A 15,528-nucleotide genomic window follows, 5' to 3' on the forward strand; every position below is an offset into this window, starting at 1 on the left:
TATTAGAGCACTGGTATCTTTGCAAGATATTAGAGCACTGGTATCTCTGCAAGATATTAGAGTACTGGTATCTTTGCAAGATATTAGAGTAATGGTATCTTTGCAAGATGCTAGACTGGTATCTTTGCAAGATATTAGAGCACTGGTATATTTGCAAGATATTAGAGTACTGGTATATTTGCAAGATATTAGAGCACTAGTGTCTTTGCAAGATGCTGGAGTAACTCAGCAGTTTACTCCAGCATTTTGTGAAATAAATACCTTCGAGTTGCACCAGCATCTGCAGTTATTTTCTTCCACTATCTTTGCAAGATATTAGAGCACTGGTGTCTTTGCACACAGCTGAGTGAAAGAGCGAATCGGAGAGCGGGGGCGGCTGCGGGCTGGCGGGACAGAGGGAACGCGGAAGGGAGAGGAGAGGAGGAGGAGTGAAGGCGGCGGCGGCGGCGGCGGCAGGGTAAGGAACTGGCCGGGCTGGGACCCGGTGCAAGCGGCACTGACCCAGCAGTGGGAGCCGGTGCACACCAGGCCGGGCCGGGACAGGACCCGGAACAGGCGGTGCAGTCGCCGGGCCTGGACCTGGTGCAAGCGGTGCAGACATAGAGCCAGAGAGAGGTGCAGGAGCAGGAGCAGGAGCGGGCCTGCAGCGCCATGCAATATGGTCATCTACAACCAGCACCCCCGACCCTGCTTTATCCCCCACGTCCCTTGGTTCCGCCAGCCCCAACAGTGAGTGAGTGAGATCTATCTCTCTCCCAGGACCCGGTGCAGACCCCAGGATGGGATGGGATGGGACCCAATGCAGACCATGGGCTGGAACCTGGTGTAAAGGGTGCAGACCAACTCGAGCTGGGACCTGGTGCAGACCCCAGGATGGGCTGGGACCCAATGCAGACCCCAGGATGGGATGGGATGGGCTGGGACCCGGTGTAAAGGGTGCAAACCACCCCGAGCTGACACCTGGTGCAGACCCCAGGATGGGCTGGGATGGGACCTGGTGCAGACCCCAGGATGGGCTGGGATGGGACCCAATGCAGACCTCAGGATGGGACCCAATGCAGACCTCAGGATGGGCTGGGCTGGGATGGGACCCAATGGAGACCCCAGGATGGGCTGGGCTGGGATGGGACCCAATGCAGACCCCAGGATGGGACCCAATGCAGACCCCAGGATGGGCTGGGCTGGGATGGGACCCAATGCAGACCCCAGGATGGGCTGGGCTGGGCTGGGATGGGACCCAATGCAGACCCCAGGATGGGCTGGGATGGGACCCAATGCAGACCCCAGGATGGGATGGGCTGGGATGGGACCCAATGCAGACCCCAGGATGGGCTGGGCTGGGATGGGACCCAATGCAGACCCCAGGATGGGCTGGGCTGGGATGGGACCCAATGCAGACCCCAGGATGGGCTGGGCTGGGCTGGGATGGGACCCAATGCAGACCCCAGGATGGGCTTGGCTGGGATGGGACCCAATGCAGACCCCAGGATGGGCTGGGATGGGACGCCCATTGCAAGCGGCGCTGACTCCCAGTCCCAGTGCTGGCGGCTCCGACGTGTGGCCGGGTCGGGTCGGGTCGGGTCATTCACCCCCCTGGTCCCAGGCAGGGGGTCGTGCTCGCTGCCCGAGGCGTGTCTGTGTCAGGTCCCAGAGCTGGGGTGTGTCGCATAGTGTCGAAGAGGGGGGAGGAAGGAGGGGTGTTGCAGATGGTTCAGTTGCCTGATAACAGCTGGGAAGAAACTGTCCCTGAATCTGGAGGTGTGCATATTTCACACTTCTATACCTTTTGCCTGATGGGAGGAGCACCAGTGTTGAGGGTAAGGGTGGAGGAAATGTTATGATTGACTAATTCCATCTGACTGAGGATTGCTGGATAAGAAATCCAGAAGATAGATGTAGATGGAGGTCAAGATCCAGAAGTTTATTAAAAAAGCTTATTTGGTATTATGGTAATGGGAGACAGAGTCACGGCCAACTCACAGAGTAGCTCAGGCCATTGTGCTGATCTACACTATTCCAATTTACCAGCACTTGATCCGTTGCATTGTATACCGTGCCAAGTTAAACACAGGCCCGAGGATTCTGAAGAGGGGTTAGGCAGCGTCTGTGGAGAACATGGACAGGTGACACTCAGGCGGAAGAAGAGTCTGAACCCAAAGCATCACCCATCCATGTTCTCCAGAGATGCTGCATAACCCGTGAGTTATCCAGGACTTGGTGATCAATATCTCCTTGTTGTTTACTGCTCCTGTATGTGACATGCCCCAGGGTATTAAATGCTATATTTCAATGCTAGTTGTTGTTTCTTGTGTGGAGCCTTCTTCACAGCCTCAAAGCCAGCAGTTTGGAACCAATTGTATACTTTCACTGGCACCCTCAAAAATCATCAGTAAACTTCAATACATTCAAAACTCCGCTGCCCGTCTACTCACCCACACCCCGATCCGTGACCATATCACCCCCGTCCTTTATAAACTCCACTGGCTCCCCATCCCCCAGAGAATCCAGTACAAAATCCTCCTCATAACCTACAAAGCCCTCCATAACCTGGCCCCATCCTACCTGACCGACCTCCTCCACAGGCACACTCCCACCTGCACCCTCCGCTCTGCTGCTGCCAATCTCCTATCCCCCCACATCCGGACCAAACTCAGATCCTGGGGGGACAGGGCTTTCTCCATCGCTGCTCCCACCCTATGGAACTCACTACCCCAAACCGTTAGAGACTCCTCCACACTCACCACATTCAAAACATCGCTGAAGTCTCACCTGTTCAGTACTGCCTTCAACCACTGAAGGTCACCTCACCTTCTGTCTCCTTTCTCTGTTCGTTTATTTATTTACTTATTTATCTATTTATTCATTATGTTCTCTAAATCTCTGTAAAGCGTCTTTGAGTATATGAAAAGCGCTATATAAATAAAATACATTATTATTATTATTATTATTATTATCTGATGTGCAAACTAAACAGCTGATTTGCATTCAACAAGCTCCTTCAATTATCATTGTTTTGAAGATTAAGGTCCTTAATCTTTGGAATTGAGTAATAGGATATGTGAGGCTCACAGTTGAGCATTTCTTCTTCAAGATAGTTCAGTCTAAAGAAGGGTCTCGACCCGAAACGTCACCCATTTCTTCTCTCCAGAGATGCTGCCTGACCCGCTGAGTTACTCCAGCATTTTGTGTCTATCTTCTTCAAGATACCTCACTACCGAGGCAGACAATCAGACTTTATCAGGCACTATCCTGCACAAAATGATATGCCATTTATTCTGTATCCTTACACTGTGGACGACCTGATTGTAATCATGTATGGTCTTTTCGTTGACTCGATAGCATGCAACATAAAAGCTTTACACTGTACACGTGACAATGAACTAAACTAGAGTATGTGTACGATGGAACCGCAGATGCTGGTTTACAACGAAGATAGACACAAAATGCTGGAGTAAGTCCGTGGGTCAGGCAGCATCTCTGGAGAAAACGAATAGGTGTTGTTTCACGTCCAGACCCATCTTCGGACTGAGTGTCAGAACAATGGGAAACTAGAGGTATGAAAAGGTACATAATAAATCAAAGCCAGCACCGATGACCAAAGAGTCCACAATGGTCCATTGTTGGCTGTGGAGGAGGTGATAACAAGGGAGACACAAAATGCTGGACTAACTCAGTATCTCTGGGGAGAAGGAATGGGTGATGTTTCGGGTTGAGACCCTTCAGACTGACGTCAGGGGAGTGGGCGGTACAGAGTTAAAGTGTAGTCGGAGACAGTAAGACTGGTGGGAGAACTGGGAAGAGGGAGGGGATGGAGAGGGAGGGAAAGCAAGGGCTATTTGAAGTTATAGAAGTCAATGTTCATGCCGCTGAGGTGTAAGCTACCCAAGCGAAATATGAGGTGCTGTTCCTCCAATTTGTGCTGGGCCTCACTCTGACAATGGAGGAGGCCCAGGACAGAAAGGTCAGGAGGGGGATATCCAGGGGATACGAATAGTAAAACTAGCAGGACGACTAGGGTGGGGGAGAGAGACGCAAGGCAAGGATTACTCTAAGTTAGAGAAATCAATATTCATACCCCTGGGGCGTATCCTCCAATTTGCGTGTGACCTCATTCTGACAGTGGAAGAAGCCCAGGCCAGAAAGGTTAGTGCGGGAATGGGAAGGTGAGTTAAAATGTTTTGCAACCGGGAAATTGCAAAGGCCAAGGTGGCCTGTGCATTGGAGTTCAGTGGAGTAAGCCTGTGCTAATTAGTTCAAGGCTTTGAGGCCTGCTGGCTTGAGGCAGTGATAGTTGGCAGTGTGGAAAAAAATGCAAAACAATTGTATGTGTAAGGAGATGTGTAAGATGCTGGTTTAAACCAAAGGTGTTTATTTCACAAAATGCTGGAGTAACTCAGCAGGTCAGGCAGCACCTCAGGAGAGAAGGAATGGGTGACGATTTGTGAAATAAATACCCTCGATTTGTACCAGCATCTGCAGTTATTTTCTTACACTACCTGGTTTAAACCAAAGACGGACACAAAAACTGGGTAACTCAGCGAGTCAGGCAGCATCTCTGGAGGAAAGGAATAAGTGACGTTTTGGGTCAAGACCCTTCTTCAGACTAGGAGTCAGGGGAGAGGGAAACGAGAGATATAGACGGTAAATAGGACAAATGATAAGCAAAAATCAACGACAATGAAAGGTGCAGTCCACGATGTTTGTATGTAAATCTTATCTTTTGTACTCTTTGGGTTACAGCAGGAAAGACGTTAGACCCTGGACTCGGTGTGGGTCCTCTGGAAGCATGTCCACTATTAGGGACTTGAACCAGGATGTCCTGACGGTGCTCCTGTCCTATGTCCCTTCGAGAGAATTAGTCCTGACGTGCCGCCTGGTCTGCCGAGCCTGGAAGGACCTGGTGGATGGAGTGCACATCTGGAAAGGGAAGTGCCTTCGCGAAGGATATTTCAGAAGGGGTTGGGATACATTCCCAGAGAACTGGATGAGATATTATTTCTTCCGCCCTTTAATGAGAAATCTGCTTAAAAATCCCTGTGCAGAAGGTGAGTTTACTTTTCACTGGGTCTCTGATGTATGGAATTGGTTGAGTCGGAGTCATGGGGTTTAGAGAGACCAGAGGTAAACTCGGATCCGATAAATGCAGGATGAACGGTAGGTTTGGAATCGATTCCTTTAAAAATTATATATATTGACCATCGCTGACAAAGTCATACAGCGTGGAAGCAGGCCCTTCGGTCCAACTTGCCCACACTGACCAACATGTCCCATCTACACTAGTCCCACCTGCCTGCATTTGGTCCATATCCCTCTAGTCCCATCCTGTCCATGTACCTGTTCAAATATTTAAGTCTGGAGTCTAGATTATTGGGGCATTTAAAGAGGGAGCTTATAATTATTTGAATGATTGGGGAGTTAAGGATGATGGGGATCTGGCGCAGAAGAGCAGTGAAGGCCTGGCACAGGTAAGCCATCGTGCTGAATGGTGAGACAAGCAAGTTGAGGGGCCGTATGGCCTGCTTGTCATTCGGTTAATCCCATTTCCCAGCAGTTGACCCTTTGCTCCACGTTCTCCCCCCACCCACCCATTCTTTATCTACGCCGTTCACCTACGTTAGGGGCAATTTTGAGCGCTGATTCAGAAGATCGTTTATCACTTTGCATGTGCTGTGGGTCTGCTGTGGATAGGTTTGGATGTTGTTGAACTTGAATGAATGATTGGCCATGCCATTCCTGTCAAAAGTCCTTGAAAAGGCAATTCTAAACCAATTAGTGCCCTACCTACACCAAAACACCATCCTGGAAAGTTTCCAGTCAGGTTTCAGAGCCCACCACAGCACAGAGTCTGCCTTGTTGAAGGTACACAACGACTTGCTTCTCGCCATCGACACCGGCGACTGTGCAATCCTGCTCCTTCTCGACCTCAGCGCAGCGTTCGATACAGTGGACCACACCATCCTTATTGACCGTCTCCGGTACGCGGTTGGCATTGATGGCACTGCCCTGAGCTGGTTCGTTTCCTACCTCAAAGATAGGAGTTTCGCCATCAACATAGGCAGTTATTCCTCTTCTCCAGCTAGCCTCTCCTGCGGAGTTCCACAAGGCTCCATCCTAGGCCCCATTCTCTTCTCTCTATACATGCTCCCCCTTGGCCAAATCATTCAAAGGCACGGCATTTCTTTCCACTGCTATGCCGATGACACTCAGCTTTACCTCCCCCTGAAACCCAACAACCAGTCAAATTTAAACAGCCTCTTACACTGCCTTGAGGACATAAAATGTTGGATGGCACAGAACTTCCTCCAAGTAAACGAGAATAGGTCATTCTATTCGGCCCCCCCGACTCCATCAAATCGATAACAGGCAGTCTTGGAAGCCTATCCTCACTAGTCAAACCGCATGTCAAAAACCTTGGCGTGATATTTGACTCTGCATTAAAGTTTGACAAGCAAGTCAACGCTGTGGTAAAAGCCAGCTTCTTCCAACTTCGTACCATAGCTAAAATCAAACCTTTCCTCCAATTCGGCGACACTGAAAAAATCATTCACGCTTTCATTTCCTCCCGCCTAGACTACTGCAACTCCCTATACACTGGGATCAGCCAATCTTCCCTGTCCCGCCTGCAACTGGTCCAAAACGCCGCAGCGAGACTCCTGACGGGTACCCGAAAAAGGGACCACATCACGCCGATTCTGGCCTCTCTCCACTGGCTCCCTGTATGGTACAGAATCAACTTCAAGCTACTCATTTTCACATATAAAGCCCTAAATGGACATTCCCCCCCCTACATCAAAAATCTTCTAACCCACCTCTCTAACTCCAGCTCCCTCAGGTCGGCCGACTTGGGGCTACTCACTATCCCGCGGTCTAGGCTTAAGCTCAGGGGTCAAGTCAAGTCAAGTCAAATTTATTTGTCACATACACGTACACGATGTGCAGTGAAATGAAAGTGGCAATGCCTGCGGGTTGTGCACAAAAAGAATTACAGTTACAGCATATAAATAAAGTTAATAAGTTACTATTAGTGACCGCGCTTTTGCGGTTGCAGCTCCTAGACTGTGAAACAGCATCCCTCTCCCCATCAGAACTGCCCCCTCCATCGACTCCTTTAAGTCCAAGCTCAAAACCTATTTCTACTCCCTAGCGTTTGAGGCCCATTGAGGAAGCGCTGTGAACTCTTTTTTATATGCTGTTATGTTTGTGTGCTACTGTATGTTTCAAATTTTTTTCCTTAGTACCTAATCACATGTACAGCACTTTGGTCAACGTGGGTTGTTTTTAAATGTGCTATACAAATAAAATTGATTTGATTTGATTTGATGCTACAGACTGCAGAATTTATAAAACCTCTGAATATCAGGATTCCACACCATCCACTAAAATTCAAACAAAGATGTGACGTTGCCAACACACTCAATATGATACATTATGGACCACCGCTTCCTGTTTTCATTTCCCATTTTCATTCTCTGTTCCTACAGAACAATTTCAGTTTTGGACCCTTGATGAAAATGGTGGCGACCAATGGAAGATTGAAAACTTGCCAGAGGACCATTCAGCTGGCTTTCCTGACAGAAATGTAAACAAATATTTTGTGACATCTTATGGGTAAGAACGCCTGTGTCTTCCCTCTCTGCTGATGTTTTCATGGCCAATGTCAGTGTAATTCCTGCAACCTCAGTCAGGCCTCTTCAGTAGGTGACACGGTGGCGCAGCGGTAGAGTTGCTGCCTTACAGCGCCAGAGAACCCGGTTCGATCCTGACTACTGGTGCTTGCCTGTACGGAGTTTGTACGTTCTCCCCGTGACCCGCGTGAGATTTCTCCGGGTGCTCCGGTTTCCTTCCACACTCCAAAGACGCACAGGTTTTTTAGGTCAATTGGCTAATTGGTATAATTGTAAATTGTCCCTCGTGTGTGTAGGATAGTAATAGTGTGTGCGGGGATCGCTGGTCGGCGCAGACCTATTGGGCCAAAGGGTCTGTTTCTGCGCTGGGTCTCTAAACTAAACTAAAAGAATTAAAGTCACATTCAGCCAGTCTATTACCTTCGAAACACTTCCCTTGAAATATCTTCCCTTCTCCCTCATGCACATATCCAATCTTCCCTTCAATTTACCTACACACTTTGCCTCAACCACTCTCTGTGGCAATGTTCCACATTCTTTCCACATGTTGGGCAAACTAGACTGAATTCACTATTATAAGAAGATAACTGCAGGTGCTGGTACAAATCGAAGGTATTTATTCACAAAATGCTGGAGTAACTAAGCAGGTCAGGCAGCATCTCGTCACCCATTCCTTCTCTCCCGAGATGCTGCCTGACCTGTTGAGTTACACCAGCATTTTGTGAATAAATACCTGAATTCACTATTGACTGACTTGGGACTGTGAACGTTCCTGTAAACATGCATACACTAAATGTTGGCTCTTTGTCCTCTTGTTTTTCTTTGGTAGCCTCTGCCGGAAATCTCAGATCGTTGACCTAATGGAAAATGGATGTTGGAGAAACTTGCTTGATGAAATTCAACCGAAGATTGTAGTGAGAGACTGGTAGGTAATGATCCTCCCAGTCAGAAATATTGATTAGAAGTTTGGAAATGGAGTGCGTAGGGACGGGTCAATGACATCAAATTTTAGCAAACAATCATTGTCCTCATTTATAAATCTAGTAGAATGGATAAGGTTTGGAGATGAACTTTAATTGACTGGAGTAATGATGTTAATAGAATAATTATGTGCAAAAAATCAGTAACAGCTTCGAAAATGGGAGTGGAAAATTATCAACGTTCCAAAGAGACTGAAGGATTTAATAGGTGAGTGATTCCAAAAGTAGGCTGAATGATCCCAGAGAGTATGTGAGGACTCCAAAGATTGCAATGGTTTCTGACCCATTTAATTATTTAAGTGGTTTAGCCAGGAGATTTATAAGAGGAAGTAAGATCTGTGAGCTAATGGCTCTGGTTGCAAGACTCTGGGCAGTCATAAGGTCAAAAGTGATAGGAGCAGAGTACGGCCCTCCATTCAATCATGGCTGATCTATCTCTCCCTCCTAACCCCATTCTCCTGCCTACTCCCCATAAACCCTGACACCCGTACTAATCAAGAATCTATCAATTTCTGCTTTAAAAATATCCATTGACTTGGCCTCCACAGCCTTCTGTGGCAAAGAATTCCACAGATTCACCATCCTCTGACTGAAGAAATTCCTTCTCATCTCCTTCCTAAAGGAACGTCCTTTAATTCTGAGGCTATGGCCTCCAGTCCTAGACACTCCGACTAGTGGAAACATTCTCTCCACATCCACTCTATCCAAGCCTTTCACTATTCAGTACATTTCAATGAGGTCTCCCCTCATTCTTCGAAACTTCAGCGAGTGCCGTCAATCGCTCTTCATAAGTCTTTGGGACAGTCCCATTTCTTTAAAAGGAAAGGTCCATGTAACTAATCAGGCATTTATGGAGTGGATGCGTATTTTACTGAATGTGAACGTTGAGCAGCACGGTGGTGCAGCGGTAGAGTTGCCGCCTTACAGTGTCAGAGACCCGGGTTCGGTCCTGACTGCGGGTGCTGTCTAGAGGGAGTATGTACGTTCTCCTCGTGACCTGCGTGGGTTTTTTTTTTAGAGATACAGATACCGCGCGGAAACAGGCCTTTCAGCCCACCGAGTCCGCGCCGCTCAGCAATCCCCGCACATTAACAGTATCCTACACACACTTGGGACAATTTTTACATTTACCCAGTCAATTAACCTACATACCTGTACGTCTTTGGAGTACGTCTTACGTTTTCTCCGAGATCTTTGGTTTCCTCCCACACTCCAAAGACGTACAGGTTTGTAGGTTAATTGGCTTGGTATATATTTTAAAAATGTAAAAATTGTCCCTAGTGTGAGTAGGGTTGTGTTAATGTGCGGGGATCGCTGGTCGGTGTGGACTTTGGTGGGTCGAAGGGCCTGTTTCCGCGCTGCTTTACAGCGAATGCAGCGCCGGAGACTCAGGTTCGATCCTGACTATGGGTGCTGCACTGTAAGGAGTTTGTACGTTCTCCCCGTGACCTGCGTGGGTTTTCTCCGAGATCTTCGGTTTCCTCCCACACTCCAAAGACGTACAGGTATGTAGGTTAATTGGCTGGGTAAATGTAAAAATTGTCCTTAGTGGGTGTAGGATAGTGTTAGTGTACGGGGATCGCTGGGCGGCACGGACTTGGAGGGCCGAAAAGGCCTGTTTCCGGCTGTATATATATGATATGATATGATATGGTAGGAGCCACTGGGCTTAACGAAACGAGGGTTAAAGTGAGCTGAAACACCATTGGACAGACTTGTCTGTTTCTGTGTTGTAAATCCTTGGTATTTATTCACAAAATGCTGGAGTAACTCAGCAGGTCAGGCAGCATCTCAGGAGAGAAGGAATGGGTGACGTTTCGGGTTGAGACCCTTCTTCGGACTGATGTCAGGGGGGCGGGACAAGGGAAGGATGTAAATCTTTGTGTAAGCCTGGAGAATTGTTCGGATGAGGGTTGTGTGTGGATTGCACTGTTGATGGGCGGCACGGTAGCGCAGCGGTAGAGTTGCTGCTTCACAGCGAATGCAGCGCCGGAGACTCAGGTTCGATCCTGACTACGGGTGCTGCACTGTAAGGAGTTTGTACGTTCTCCCCGTGACCTGCGTGGGTTTTCTCCGAGATCTTCGGTTTCCTCCCACACTCCAAAGACGTACAGGTATGTAGGTTAATTGGCTGGGTAAATGTAAAAATTGTCCCGTCCCTAGTGGGTGTAGGATAGTGTTAATGTACGGGGATCACTGGGCGGCACGGACTTGGAGGGCCGAAAAGGCCTGTTTCCGGCTGTATATATATGATATGATATGATATGATATGATGCATTGTCTTGCGCTATGTTATTGAAGTACTTTTCCGTGTGCCCGTGGCAGGTACGCAGCGAGGAGGGACTGCGGCAGCACTTACAGGTTACATGTGAATCTGCTTTCTGAAAAGAAGGTCCCTCTCCAGAGTTTCAAGTCTAGCATGATTAGAATCCCCCAGTGGAGCGATGGAACCTGGAGCGAGGTAGTTCATTTCATTCACTTTTTAACCCATTTTCTACATCTAGTCATTTAGAAACGTTGTCCATCTCTGCAAGCTTTACTGTAACAAATAGCAAATGTCCTTCCCAAGTGCTGGGTCAGTGGTGTGTCAAAAATATTACCTATATACTAAAACTCTTCTGTTAAACTATAGACAATAGGTGCAGGAGTAGGCCATTCGGCCCTTCGAGCCAGCATCACCATTCAGTGTGATCATGGCCGATCATTCTCAATCAGTACCCCGTTCCTGCCTTCTCCCCGTACCCCCTGACTCCGCTATCCTTAAGAGATCTATCTAGCTCTCTCTTGAATGCATTCAGAGAATTGGCCTCCACTGCCTTCTGAGGCAGAGAATTCCACAGATTCACAACGCTCTGACTGAAAAAGTTTTTCCTCATCTCCGTTCTAAATGGCCTACCCCTTATTCTTAAACTGTGGCCCCTTGTTCTGGACTCCCCCAACATTGGGAACATGTTTCCTGCCTCTAACGTGTCCAACCCCTTAATAATCGTATACGTTTCGATGAAATCCCCTCTCATCCTTCTAAATTCCAGTGTATACAAGTCTTACCTCTTTTTCCATTTCCCATTCAATATATCCTTGCCTGTTTCCACGTCTCTTTCTTTGCTCTTCACCGTCTCTTTCTCCATCCGCCCTACCCCCCACACACCCCCCACCTCCTTGCCCCTTGTGACCATTTTTTTGGTTTGGGAGTCTACATCTGCCTTAACCAGCTATTTATTCAACTGGAGAAGATATTTTAGCAAATCTTTTTCTTCCTTGTTGCGGATGCTTTATCGGTAGGCATATTTCGCAGTCTTCGGAGTCTGACTGATGCCTCAATAGACAATAGGTGCAGGAGTAGGCCATTCGGCCCTTCGAGCCAGCACCACCATTCAATGTGATCATGGCTGACCATTCACAATCAGTACCCCGTTCCTGCCCTCTCCCCATACTCCTTGACTCCGCCATCATTAAGAGCTCTATCTAGCTCTCTCTTGAATGCATCCAGGGAATGGGCCTCCACTGCCTTCTGAGGCAGAGAATTCCAAAGATTTACACAACTCTCTGACTGAAAAAGTTTTTCCTCATCTCCGTTCTAAATGGCCTTCCCCGTATTCTTAAACTGTGGCCCCTTGTTCTGGACTCCCCCAACATTGGGAACATGTTTCCAGCCTCTAACATGTCTAACCCCTTAATACTGATCTCCCGGTGGCCGAGCACTTCAACTCCCCCTCCCATTCCCTGTCTGACCTTTTGTTAAGTCTGCCCAGACTAGTAATGCGCCTCTTCCCACTTAACTACGCATCCTCGAGTAACCTTCTTACATGCACACCATCTATCATTTACACAAACACATTTTACATGCACATCACAACACTGTGGTGCAGAATATATTTTAGAATGTGTTCTTGTGCGCTATGCGATAACTAACAGTGGCACCTTTTCTTTCAGATGGCTCATGTCTTCACAGACTATGGGCCCGGTGTTCGGTACGTTCACTTTTCACACGAGGGGAAGGATACACAGTTCTGGGCTGGGTGGTATGGAATCCGTGTCACCAACAGCAACGTTACCATCGAACCGTGAGCTGCTGGGACAGCAGGATATGGCCGGGCATGAAGAGATACGTCAGCAAAGAGTAAACAAAATGCAAAGATATCACCTGCTGTAAATCCAAAATAAAAACGCCCAACGTTCAGCAGGTCAGCAGAATCTGGGAAGCGATCCTGACCTGAGATGTTAATTCTGTTTCCCTTTCTCCGCAGATGCGGCCTTGCGTGGTGGGTGTTTCCAGCACTATCTGGCTTTATTAAAAAGCTGATTTGCATTTCTATAGTTAATGCATTAATATCTTGAAAGTTCTTGATTTTTGTTTTCTAACTAAGTACTTTCATGTGATTATTTTTCTCCCTTTGTAAGAACTGAAGTGGAGATGAGTTGTTAATAGGAACTGGCCACTTTCAGTTCAAACGGCAAGTGGTTTACTGAGCACTTCATTCTGAGTATTTCTTTCAGAGAGCTCCTATAACATGCACGTGGGTGCTGCCCTGAGGGGAGTCTGCATGCTGGCCATGGGGGGTGAGGGCACTGTGATGAGATTGCATGGACGTTTTTCCAATGGAATCTCTCAAGGGCCCTGGGACCTCCTTCCAGCCACTGATGGCTGAGGCACTCTGTAACAGAAGCTTCACTGAAAAGGAAAACCGTTTCTCGATTTTATTTTGAATAATTCTCTATTTTTTTATATTTGGATATTTTCGGGGGATAATCCCTATTCATCTAACATAATGGAATCAAACTGATTGTTGTTGCATTGCAGAAATGTGTTTTCCGTGAACTAGCTCTCTTTTCCCTGTCTCTATCATTTACACAAACACACAGATGGAGGAAATTGGATCAAATCAACACAAGGATAAAAGTTGGATTTCAGCTTGTGGACTGAACAGTTTTGGCTGAATAGCCTGGATAACCTCCTGTGTTTCTTTGTTTCTGAGTTCTTTTACTTGAAGTTCCCACCGAATAATATACAATGGAGACCCTGGGTGCGGTGGAATCTGTTCCGTTCTTGACCAAAGTTTCTCAAAGCCCCGAATAACCTCAATGTTTGGTCACTTTTCACGTTATTCTTTAATTCCTTTGGTAAATGTAGGTTGGAGAAAAATACTTAATGGAAACAATTGTTCACCTATTCTTCTAACTAAAGCACATGATGGGGATACTTGTAAGACTCTTCCCATTGTGTGTGTGTGTGTGTGATACCATTTTAATAAATGTAGCACATGAATTTCATGGTCACCTCTCCCAAAATAAGTAAAGGTTTTTCAAATATATATGTTTCCAAGAATTCAGTTCCCCTGGTAATCATATTTATATGGCTATACTTTGTTTTGGGGAGGGCGTTAAGCTCCTGCCTATACTTTTTTTTGGTTTTGATGCATTAATTTATTTATGTGTGTGTATGTAAACTCTCAAATTAATTGGTGAAACTAAAATATGAAACACCAGATATTGTACAAAATGGCAAAGGTTGCAGCTGACAGGAATCTCACAACATCTGTTTCCAACACTGTAGACAGACGTCATGGAGACCTGTATCTCAGTGTTTAGGAGATGGGCTTGATCTACTTGTGTGAGTCAGGAAGTGGTCAGCGCCTTAAAGTAACTCCCGATAATATCCGAACAAGATGATGTCTTGCTTTGGGTTTGGTTGACTGGACATGCCCATCCAAGCCGTACCTTTTAGCTGCGAAAGGTATATATTTGCTTGAATCAGATAACAGGTTTGTAGGTTAATTGGCTTGGTGTAAATGTAAAAACTGTCCCCAGTGTGCAGGGTGGTGTTAATGTGCTGGGATCACTGGTTTGGCACGGACTCTGTGGGCCGAAGGGCCTGATTCCATGCCGTATCTCCAAACTAAACTGAACTAACATGTCAAACGTTACTTTATCGCGAGAACATTATTTGTCCTAATTATTTTGTATTTATCTCATACTTGGGTAGTTTGTAGATTCTCCTTCCAAGAGGTATGCTGTGGGCCAGAAGCATATTAGGATGGTTTTGTGGGCTAGGTTCAGGTGCTCATGCTCGTCTGAACAAGTTTCTGATGTGCATGATACGAACAGCATAAAATGACCACGAGCCATTTTAAAGATGAACCTTAATAGCTTTTGCACTGAAATAATTTCATATTTTTGAAGGAGAAATTGCTGTTGGTTAATATTGAAAATAATTACCTCATGTTTGTTTACCATTGTATATGAATGAAGAAAACAAATTTGTGGGGTTTTTTTCCTCGCAAGTCCAGTGTAAATGGGGACCATTCATATCAGTCTCTGGTTTTGCTCCATTCTGCAAGCTGCTTGTGCAGTCACTTCCATCAATAAATTGCTCTTTAATAACTCTACCAGTTTAAGTGGAGATATTCTTTGATAAACGGTGAACATGTGCCATCCATTTGTACGTCCGGGCCTCGCGTCATGTTTGTAACCAATCCGGAGCACCTCATTTTCAGTCAAATGAATGCGACATATTATTTAAACATCGCTTCCTGCCGTTGTTTAAACGTTCACCATTAAATTCCCAGAGACATTGTTAATTTGATGCATAATTTACACTCACTGCAGTCAGGCAGTGAAGGAGTTTGTGCATTTGCATGCACTTGTAGCCAGAATACAAACCTAACCCCACCGGACAGGTCACCCAATTATGGAATGACCACATCGCCTTTTTAGTCCTCCTCCGCACAGTGGCGCAGCGGTAGAGTTGCTGCCTTAAGCGCCAGAGACCCGGGTTCGATCCCGACTACGGGTGCTGTCTGTACGGAGTTTGTACGTTCTCCCCGTGACCGCGGCTTTTCTCCGAGATCTTCGGTTTCCTCCTGCACTCCACAGCTTTGTAGGTTAAATGGCTTGGTAAATGTAAAGATTGTCCCTAGTGGGTA

General features: G+C 46.8%; 1 protein-coding gene across 2 annotated transcripts; it reads left to right on the forward strand.

The window, feature by feature from the left end:
• Positions 1 to 381: 381 nt before the first annotated feature.
• LOC144608040 (F-box only protein 6-like) lies at positions 382 to 14,967 on the forward strand. Of its 2 annotated transcripts, none has more exons than XM_078425275.1 (6): positions 382 to 457; positions 4,741 to 5,045; positions 7,482 to 7,608; positions 8,455 to 8,550; positions 10,931 to 11,066; positions 12,539 to 14,967. In XM_078425275.1, the coding sequence occupies exons 2-6, from the start codon at positions 4,787 to 4,789 to the stop codon at positions 12,671 to 12,673; spliced, it is 753 nt and encodes a 250-aa protein (XP_078281401.1). In that variant the 5' UTR covers positions 382 to 457; positions 4,741 to 4,786; the 3' UTR covers positions 12,674 to 14,967. The 2 variants fall into 2 exon arrangements, with proteins under 2 accessions (XP_078281401.1, XP_078281402.1); XM_078425276.1 differs by lacking the exon at positions 382 to 457 and adding an exon at positions 491 to 733.
• Positions 14,968 to 15,528: the final 561 nt, after the last annotated feature.

This window comes from Rhinoraja longicauda, chromosome 30, assembly GCF_053455715.1.
Source record: "Rhinoraja longicauda isolate Sanriku21f chromosome 30, sRhiLon1.1, whole genome shotgun sequence".
Classification (NCBI taxonomy): domain Eukaryota; kingdom Metazoa; phylum Chordata; class Chondrichthyes; order Rajiformes; family Arhynchobatidae; genus Rhinoraja; species Rhinoraja longicauda.

Coding starts and splice junctions, on each gene's coding strand:
- LOC144608040 (XM_078425275.1), top strand. CDS start 4,787: ATGTCCACTATTAGGGACTTGAACCAGGATGTCCTGACGGTGCTCCTG. Junction 5,046..7,481: donor TAAAAATCCCTGTGCAGAAG/GTGAGTTTACTT, acceptor CTGTTCCTACAG/AACAATTTCAGTTTTGGACC. Junction 7,609..8,454: donor TATTTTGTGACATCTTATGG/GTAAGAACGCCT, acceptor TTTCTTTGGTAG/CCTCTGCCGGAAATCTCAGA.